This window comes from Corylus avellana, chromosome ca8 (assembly GCF_901000735.1).
Source record: "Corylus avellana chromosome ca8, CavTom2PMs-1.0".
In the NCBI taxonomy this organism is placed as follows: domain Eukaryota; kingdom Viridiplantae; phylum Streptophyta; class Magnoliopsida; order Fagales; family Betulaceae; genus Corylus; species Corylus avellana.
Window position 1 is genome coordinate 14,091,595 of NC_081548.1, and position 10,851 is coordinate 14,102,445.

General features: G+C 33.1%; 1 protein-coding gene across 1 annotated transcript; it reads right to left on the reverse strand.

Moving 5' to 3' along the window:
- Positions 1 to 8,898: 8,898 nt before the first annotated feature.
- Positions 8,899 to 9,516, reverse strand: LOC132190916 (protein FAR1-RELATED SEQUENCE 5-like). The gene has a single exon (XM_059605940.1). The coding sequence runs from the start codon at positions 9,514 to 9,516 to the stop codon at positions 8,899 to 8,901; it is 618 nt and encodes a 205-aa protein (XP_059461923.1).
- Positions 9,517 to 10,851: the final 1,335 nt, after the last annotated feature.

Consider the following 10,851-nt stretch of genomic DNA (forward strand, 5'->3'; position numbering starts at 1 on the left):
CAGCCTGCACTAGTCCTGCCTCACTCTTAGACGCCCTTTTTCAATTTCTTTTTTTTTTTTTTTTGTTATAGATAATTATTATAAGTTTTTAATCGCTTGTCATCTTCGTCCTAGCGAATTTCTCGTTCTACTGTCTGACAACTTGTTAATCTACAAAACACAAAAGTGTTTGACAGATGGAAGAAACTAACTGTACAAGTGTATGACTTAGTAAGCATACTGATATGAATCTGACCAATGTAATAAGCTTAAGTAACAATTCTTAACTTTTGAATATTAAATGGGAGTTTTTTTTTTCTTTGTAAAAGTATGTGTTGCTCCCGTTATTATGCTGTTAAGGGGAAAAAAAAAAAATTATTTTGTAGTATAGTGTCATAATACTAGTAACAGGTCACATATATTTCAATGCAAAAAATCATGTAATATATATATATATATATATATATATATATATATATATAATCACGAACTCAACATTAATCATAACTTTCTTCCGTATTATTTAAGCCCTTAACCCTCTTTTAGCAGGGGAGGCATTGTTCGGAGGGACTCGTAGCACATTGAATATTTTTGCATACCATTTGCTGTTCGGAGAGACTCGTAGCACATTGAATATTTTTGCATACCATTTGCAGTTTGACTAAATTCGACTTCAGGTGGACTATACTATTAGTAAAGTCGTAATGGTGATCCATTCATAGGTGATAAAGAAGGTACCGACTCTAGTGATTCCGCTAAATACTCGATTGTTAACTTTTCCCAGTCCACTTCCACTCTAATCCTCTCCTCAACGGCAAGAGTGGGTGCTTCAGTCGTTGTTGAAAACTCTAATCCTCTCCTCAACGGCAAGAGTGGGTGCCTCAGTCGTTGTTGAAAAGGTACAAACACTTGGAGAAGTGTGACTTATTTATTATTATTAATATTATTATTTTTTTCTAAGCGATGAAGAAAATATTGGCATAATAATTACTGACGTGGACTAGTAAGAGGCCCCCGAGTGATGAGATGGATGAGATGGTTATGGAATTTAAGAAAAAGGATCGAAGATGAAGCCAAATCCAATGAGAGTGACGTGGTGGAACCTCGAATACGAGACGTCTGGCACGCCTCTCAAGAAACGTGTATGGGTTTCGGTGCCTGTCTTGCCGCGTGCGCTTCTCTTCGTCTTTCTCCCCCCCCTCCCCCTTTTCCTATAAATCCCTTCCTTTGCATTTTCCGGCTCATCTTTCTTTACTCATGGATTGGCTGCATAAGATGAAGAGAGCTTGGCTTGCTGTCTCTTCCCGGATCAGGCCTCGTAAATCCGGTCAGTTTCTGCTTCTTTTATTTTTATTTTTTTACGAGCACAATAATTTTTACTGGACGTTCACTTAAAAACACAGGATTTTCTGATATATGTTATTGTACGAATATATGAATGATGGGTTGCCTTGATAGAAAAAGAAGAAGAAAAATCATTGAATTTGACGTTTAAATTAACGTTGTTAACAAGCAGGTGGCAGTGTAGGCAGATTAGGCGGCGGGGGCGGCGGGGGTTGTTGTAACGGCGACTACGGGCTGCTGAATCTCCGGGACGACGTACATATGTGCACATACCAAGATGTGCAGGTAATGTGGAACATGTTAAGTGGATCGCAGCAAAACGACGTGTCGTCAGTGAAATCAGTGGCTCATCAACCTTTGGAAAGCAGCAAGCAACGTCGACCCTCTTGGAGATTGGTCTTTTGGAGTAACCGTAGGGACGACACGTCATCTTCCTTCAGATAAAATTCTAATTAAGCAAGAATATTGGCTATGACGTATATATTTTCCACCTCAACCAATACACTATACACATTTCAAACTTCTTTCTCAAGTATTTAGTGTAAATATTTTGTAACCAACCAATAGGGACTGGCCACAAATTTTTACCGATGGGACAAAGTATGAATAATAATAAAAAAAAAATTGTATCTATTCGGTATTAATAAAAAATAATGGTCTCAATGGGTAGTTCAATCGGTTGCGGACTACACCTAATGAAGCGGAGGTCACTAGATCGAATTCTCCCTTTCCTTTTTTTGGAAGCTATTGCTCACGCATAATTTTTTTAATGACAGATTTGAGTTGTTGCTCATAATAGATTTGGGGTGTTTAAGGTTTTTAGCATAAAATGATTTTTTTGTTTTGATAGGGCCAATGGCCAAGCCTTTTTTCTGGGTATGGACTAAACTTAATGTTTTAGCTATTTATATACTATAATAAATCAAATTTTCGAAAGTGGAGGGCCATGGTCAATACTGGACATCCCTTCCCTGTGTCTCTGCTGACGAATAAACATTTGAATATAAGTAAAAATGGGGGAGCGTCTTGTGTGCTTGTGAAAAGAGAATCACAAAACAAACTTATTGATGTGTATGCCTGAAGTGGTTCTTTTCTTTCATGCGTACTCTCGCACACCTCTCTAAGAAATGAGGAAAAGATAAAAAGAACTCACATTTCAAGGAATTCTAAGGGAATAAGTTATTTTATTATAAATAAATAATATTTATTTATAATATCTAAGAGACTAAGAGCATTCCCAGCAGCTACTCAACCATGTTCCCTATATTTAAGGATCCAAACAACTTTTTGTTTCCCTACCTACAAAAACTCCACAATAGCTTCCCTTTATCATTCCCTACATCATTAAAATATTATTTTCATTTTCATTAAAATAATATATTATTTTATTCTAAAAACATTTTTCTTTTTCATCTCTCTCATCTCCGTCTTCTTTCCCTGGTCACATCTCCCTCTCTCACTCTCTGTTTTCTTCTTTTCTTTACACCAGCCACACCTCTCTCTCCCTTTCTAGATCTCACTCTCTACCTCACTTTCCCCCAGTAGATTCTCGCTCACGAAGACAGAAAGGGAGAATTTTTGCTATGCCGAATGGTTATCCTCATATTCTTATCCTCTCAATCATTATCTGCAGCGAAACCAGCTTTAGAAAACAAAGAGAAAACGTGAGAGTGAGGGAGGGAGAGAGAGAGAGTTATGGGTATTTGATTGTGATGGGGTTGATTCTCTGGGTATTTTTATTTGGGTAATCAATTGTGTTCTTGATGATTTTTGATTGGGTTGTTGTGGAGCTTGTGGTTGAGTTTTGGTGAGTTCTGGAACGATTTAAGTTGTATGGGGATGATTGATTTTGTGGGTTTTATTTGTTGTTAATTTTGGGTGTAAATCCTTTGAGTGGCCGTGAGAATGAAGATGGAGTATTGAAGATGGAGATTTGGTTTCTTGAGGGCAAAAATCAATTGGGTTTCTATTTCTGCTAGTAATTTTGCTTTACTTGAACTAGATGAAGGGCAGAAGTGCAGAAGAAGTAGAGGGCGGAGAAGAAAGAACGGAGAAAAATAATGGAGATGACTGCGTGAAAAGGAGTAAGAGGAGAGAGAGCGTTTTTTTTTATGATTATAATAATCACAAGGACTGCTACAGTTGAACCCCAAACATTGGGTTCAACTGTAGCAGCTGATGGTTTAAGGAACCATATAGGGAATCTGCTGTGGGGTGTTTTTTTGTGATTTTTTAGACATATTCCCTAAATTTAGGGAACAGACCCCCTTATAGGGAGTCTGCTGGGAGTGCTCTAAGAGTTGCCGCACAACGGACACAAGCACAGTCTAGTCCTAGACTTTGGAGAGTAGAGATAATAATGATTGATTGATTGTTGACTTGTTGTACTGGCTATTTTAGGTGGTGTTTGGTAAATGGGTTGGTCTAGACACTCTAGTTGATGTATATTGATGTGAAAAAAAATAAAAATGTTTTGTATAAGAAAAATGAAATAGTGGTATGGAAAAGTGAAAAAATTTTGTTTTGTAATGATTTTTTTATTTGAATAATAATAAAAAGTGAATGATTTGATATAAAAAGTTAAAAATTAGAATATTTTGATGTTGATTTTTTTGAGAAATGGTGATGAATAGTGTCTAGGCCAACCCCAACCTTTTTACCAAACAAGGCTTTTTAGTGTTTTACATACGGCATACCAGGGGCCGGACAAAATTCATTATAGTCTACAAAACAGCGTAACGAGATTTTCTCTCCAAAACCTTGATCAATTTGGTCCATTGTTCCTTTGACAAATCGATTCTATTGTTCTATTTTTATAATTTTTTTTATTAGTCATAATATTTTTTTTGATAAATTGTGTTTGTTTAATTTGTTAATATTTTGAATCAAACATGTCTAGTAGAAAATATGCATCTAGTTATGAAAAACATAAAAAAAAAAAAAAAGAAAAAAAAAAAAGAAAGAGAGAGAAGTAGAAAAGCTGATTGAATATCAAAGACGAGCTCTAAATAAATTTGTTATTAGTAATAAACAAAATATTGAGGATAATTTAGCTGAAAAACTCATAAATGAAGAAGAAATTCATCAAAAATAATTAGAAAATAATGACAATATTATTGATGTATTTAACTCTATTGTTACAAATCTTTATGACCAAGGCCAATGGAAAAATATTGATGCAAAATTAATGGATTTATTAGTAGAAAATGATCCAAAAAGATACAATAATATAGATTTTCCTAAAGATGAGAACTCTAGGCATTTTTCTAGTACATCTTATATATGAAAATTATCAAATGGGAAGCAACATAATAGAAAATGGCTAGTCTATTCAAAAGATTTAGGTGGAGTACTTTGTTTTTGTTGCAAGCTGTTTAATTTAAAATCTAATAGAATGCAACTAACTAATGAAGGAACTAATGACTAGAAAAATCTTAGTGTTAAACTTAACAGTCATGAAACAACCAATGAACATATTACTAAGATGAATGATTGGATTGATTTAGAAATGAGATTGCTAAAACATAAAACAATTGATAAAAATATCCAAGAACAAATTAGCAGAGAGAAAGATCATTGGAAAACGGTATTATTGAGAATTATTGTTGTAGTAAAGAATCTTGGTAAGAATAATTTGGTATTTAGAGGACAAAATTAAAATTATTGCAGAATTCGATCCAAGAATGCAAGAACATATTCGGAATATTCAAGGTGGTGAAATTCATAATCATGAACTTGGACATAGAATACAAAATGAATTTATACATTTGTTAGCAACAGAAATTAAAAAGAATATCATTGAAAAAGTTAGAAAAGCAAAATATTTTTCAATTATACTTGATTGTACCCTGGATGCAAGTCATCAAGAACAAATGTCTCTCATTCTACGATGTGTTAATATTTCAGAAAATCCAATAAAAGTAGAAGAGCACCTTGTAAAATTTATAACAGTAGATGATACTACTAGAGAAGGTCTTTTTAATGTTCTTATAGACATAATAAAAAAACTTGAACTTAATGTTGATGATATACGAGGACAAGGATATGATAATGGATCTAATATGAAGGGAAAAGAATGAGGGGTGCAAAAAAGACTACTAGATATAAATCTTAAAGAATTTTACACACCTTGTAGTTGTCATAGTTTTAATCTTGTGCTATGTGATATTGCTAATTCATGTCCTAAAGCTATATCTTTTTTTTGGAATTGTACAACGTATATATACTTTGTTTTCTTCGTCTACAAAACAAAGGAAAATATTACTAGATGATGTGCCAAGTTTAACTTTTAAGCTATTATCACAAACACGTTGGGAAAGTTGGATTGAAAGTCTAAAAGCAATAAAATTTCAAACTCCACGAGTAAGAGACACTCTGTTACAAGGACAGAAATTTCCTCCAAACCGGTCTGGAGGAAAAAACCTTTAACCCATATAAAATGGTGTCAAGTGTCTAAGAATTTATTGTGCACATTAAAGTTTGAAGGTCATTAATAGCAGTTGATATAACTATGGTTAACATTTTTTTTTTTGGTTAAACGTTAGACTAGCAGTTTTTTAAGAAATGTTAACACTAACATTAAATCAGGATGACCTAACGTCTACTTAGAAAAATAAGAAAAAAAAAAAAAAAAAGGTTAGAGCTAAAGTTTACCTAGAAGACCTAACGTCGTCTTAGATTTTTTTTTTTTTTTTTTTTTTTCTTAAAATTGATATGTTTTTGTGCTGGAGACCAAGTATGAAGTATGTGTAGTCAAGAGATCTGAAAAAGCCCCTGCACCTACTTGTTCTTTTTTCTTTCTTTGTTTCTCCATTATCTGTTTGAGGCCCTAATTTCCTTAGTTTTGTTTTCTGCAGATTTTGCTGCAATAGGTTTTATTGCTAAGTTTGGTGTTCTGTAGCTCGTTTGGGGTTGCTTGTTTTATGCCTCTGTGAGGTTTTGTTTTAGCCTCTTGATAGGCCTGTAATGTGATTTTTTGTACTCTTTTGAGTTTTGGTTCATAAAGCTTCTTATTTATCAAAAAAGAAAAGAAAAAAAAAAAGTGACTTTTTTCTTCTTAATATGTTCTATACCAAAATGAGCAGGTTGGCGATTGGGTAAGAGTTAAAGCTTGAGTACCCTCTCCAAAATATGGGTGGAAAGATGTCACAATGACCATTGACCAGTATAGGAATAATTTATAGCTTGGAGGAGGATAGATATGGGTATTGCATTATGTTGACTTTTTCTTGCTCCATGACAGACATGGAGAAGGTGTCATCTTTTGTAGTAGGACAAGAGATTCGAGTAATGCCATATATCAATGAGCCGTTACTTGGATGGTCAAATGAAACTCCATTTACCTTGGGAAAGATATTCAAACGGATTCTAATCCTATCATGAATCAGATAGATAGAGATAAAAAAAATGTATTATTGATTTACTCTATCTCAAATACATAGCCAATTACAACTCTTAGAAGTAGTAGTTATCAAACTCTATTAGTAATACACTTTGATCTTATACTTCTCAAATATGCCTCTTAATTGTTGAGCTTGTTAAACTTTTGATGACCATAGCTTAGCTAATCAAACTTGGTAGACCAAGAATGTCATTTTCTGTCTTGCAAACTTTTTTTTATTGCACCAAAAATTTGTTTAAAGCGTAACTTGAGCAAATTGCATTTGTGATACATGAGAATATATATGACTTGAAGCACTTTTGGCTGAATCAATAGCTAAAGACAAACTTACTTATTAAGATGGTCCAAAGTACATCATTGCTTAAGAAAGTGATTTTTTTTAATACAAAAAGAAATAACATCGCTCCAAAAATAGGAAAATGACAATCCTGCATTGCAAATCATACATTTTTAGTGGTCTATAGGTGCCTTTTGTCACTTGCAACAAATCCAATGTAATTGCTCTTTATAGTTTCATCATATCTATCTAAGGATTCCTTTTGGCACTTCTTGGGGCTCCCTTTGGATCCTGTAGATATAAGAAAAAAAAAAAAAAAGAAACTAAATCATGCTGCAAAAATAAATCTTTGCATCATCATTTAACTGTCATACAAAATACAAAAAAATCATGAAACTCAATACTAAAGTAATCCAATAATATTGTAAATTATCCATTAATACCTGATCAGTCAAGTTATCTAACATTTGGAAGTCTTGTTCGACATTACCATGCTCTAGTTCAAGAAAATTTATATCCACAGCTGAATCCTATATATAACAGTATGTAATTATTAACATGATCCAAAATACATTAATAGAGTCATACATAGATTTTTGTATTTTAAAACAAGGTAACATATCTTAATACTCAATTGCTAGAATTACCTAAGTGATGTTATCTAAAAATTGAAATTCTTGTTCGACATTACCATGTTCTTATTCAATGAAATTTATGTCCCTAGAGGAATCCTATATGTGACACTACGTAATTGTTGACATGAGCAAAAATCCATTAATGGGGTCATAAATTAATTCTTCTATTTTAAAATAAGGTAACATATCTTAATAGTCTATTGCTAGAATTATACCTGAGTGATGTTATCCAAAAATTGGAGTCCTTGTCGGACATTACCATGCCCTTGCTGGAAGAAATTTATGTCCATAGAGGAATCATGTATATAACATTAAGTAATTATTAACATAAGTTAAATACCTTTTTGGAGTTATAAATTATTGTATTTTGAAACAAGGTAAAATATCTTACTTTAATTAAATATCCAAGTGATTGGGCTTGTCTTGAACCACAAGCCTGCTGTTGCAAGTCACTAACACAACTAGAATCCAATGTTGTTACAGGTTTGAGATTTAACACTTTTTTGGCTTTCTAGTGCACCTTTCAACCTTCTTTTTGGACGTCCAACTGTTAGTTTTGTTTTAATCCCACGTACGTCTTACGAAGCTATATCTTCATTGGGATCAAACATATTATCAGCTTCACCTTGGACCACTAAATGACCACCCACACCACTAAAATGACATCTTTTTTCTCATTTCTTGCATTTCCTTCAATATTTTTTTAGAACATCTATCAACATATTCATAAATCATCTTATTCTATACTGAAAGTGTGGAAATTTCACGAAAGTTGTGACACAAATGGGAGTAGCGCTTTCGTATTAACTCTTGATAATTACCTTTAATATCAGTGCCACGATAGTCCTTGTTAACACTAAAAACTGCAAAAGATTATGTTGTGGTTTCAAGTACCCTTTCAACACATTGTTCATGGACTCACTGCGTTGGGTACTTTTCATATCAACAGTGAACATATGGCGACCATATACCATAGCCCATTTCTCTTTTACATCAAATATTCCATCCAACCATTTATTATTAGTAAGACTATACTTCTTAAGCATATTATCCCATGCACGTAGCCATTCATCTTCATCTTCATAATCATGTACACAATTACCAAAATCATTTGCAAATTGTTTTGATGAGTGAAATACACTCAGATGCTTGGCAGCATTTTGATAAATATGCCATACACATAAACAATGATGTGAGATGGGAAAGACCTCGCTTATTGCTTTGGCCATTGCAGCAGATTAATCTGTAAGTATAGTTGTTGGCTACTTCCCTGACATTGAATTTAGAAAAGTTTTAAATAACCACTTAAATGAATCTACAGTTTCATCATAAAGTAATGCCGCATCAAATATAACTGTTTGTTTATGGTGATTAACTCCAATAGATGGTGCAAAAGGTCGGTGCAACGCATTTGTACGGTAAGTAGTGTCAAAGCATCTCACATCACCGAAATGTCCATAATCAACCATTGATCTAGAATCTGCCCAAAAAATGTTCATGATAAGATCATCATCATCAAGTTCTATTGAATAAAAATAAGATGGATCTTCTAATTTCATATTATGAAAGTACTCCATCACAACACGACCATCCCCTTTCTTCAAAGATGTTCTCCTCTTAGACTGTACGTAATTTCTATAGTCAACATCCAAAAAGCCAAGATTTTCACAATCCCTAGCTTGCATGCTCATCAAATCTATAGTTTGTTTGATTGCTATTCTAGATTTCTCAGCATCATCTGAAATAGTTTTTTGAGCAGGTGTAATTTGTCTTGTTGATCTTAACATGTGTTTCATTGGGGAAGATGCAGATTCATGATTATGTTGCTCATGAAATGAAACAACTTCTAGCATACCATCAGTTTGAATTTGACAAGTCATTTTTGCTAAACACCCCACACGTGAAATTGCATGATGAGAATGTATTTCTTCTTGTCGTTTGTCAATAATTCATTTACCCTCTTTCGAGCAGCAAAATGTCCACCTTTTAAGTTTTAACAAGTCCTGACTTTGTGCACTTCACAAATTGTTTCCTTACACTAAAGCCTATTCGATGAGCATAGTCTTTGTAAAACTCATATGCACTTTCATCACAATCAAATTTCATACCAATTTTTAGTTCTTCAGTAAATCTCATGTTTTGTCTACATGGAGTGTTGGATTTACTTTGGCTTTCATGAGTAGACATTTGTCCATTTGATTTATTGTCCAATACACATCTCTCACCAATATCCAACATCTACAATAATGAAAACAAGGAATTCAATTTTCGGTACAAATGTTTGTAATGAAAGTAAGTGCATGTCTATATATATAAAGGAATAGCAAAGTTGCATTCTAAGGACCCACATGTGACACATTAAAAGTACTAAGTGGAATAATTTGAGTGGGCTGTAGGAAGTCAACATCCATGAAAAATAAAAGTGATGAAAAAGCAAGAAAAATCGAAGTGAAATATATATATATAACTCTCTGTTAATGGGATAACTGAATATTGATCAACATTAATCAAATTATTATTCAAAAGACGAAGACTCAATTGTTAAAATATCAAGAAGCGTACCTTAATATGATAGCAATTTTCACGTATATGCCAAAAAATCCTTATCACATATGTCTTCTTCTCCTAAAGCAACAATCTTTCAGCTGCATATGCAGAGAACTTGAGAAACAGAGAATGGAGAAACAAAGAAAGAAAAAAAAGAACATGCAGGGGCCTTTTTCTGATCTCTTTACTACACATACTTCATACTTGGTCTCTAGCACAAAAGCATATCAATTTTTTTTTAAAAAAAAGAAAGAAAGAAAAAAGAACAAGCATGGCCTTTTTTTTTTTTTTTTTTTTTCTAAGTAGACGTTAGGTCTTCCTTATTTAACGTTAGTTTTAACTTTTCTTAAAAAACTGTTAGTCTAACGTTTAACCAAGAGAAAAAATAAATAAAAAAAGTTAACCTTAGTTATATCAACTGCTATTAATGACCTTCAAACTTTAATGTGTACAATAAGAGAATAACTTATATAGGGAGGTTGCACAAAATGTGAGTTTTGTGCAACCAATCAACAGATGACACCTAAGCTAAATTTAGAAAACTCAAACTTTTTAAAAAGAGCCTAACTACACCAGATTATAAATTAAAATTAATTATAAATTTTTTTTTAAAAAACAAAACAAAACTGAAGGCACCCACCCCTCCTCTACTTGGGGTGGTCGGCTGC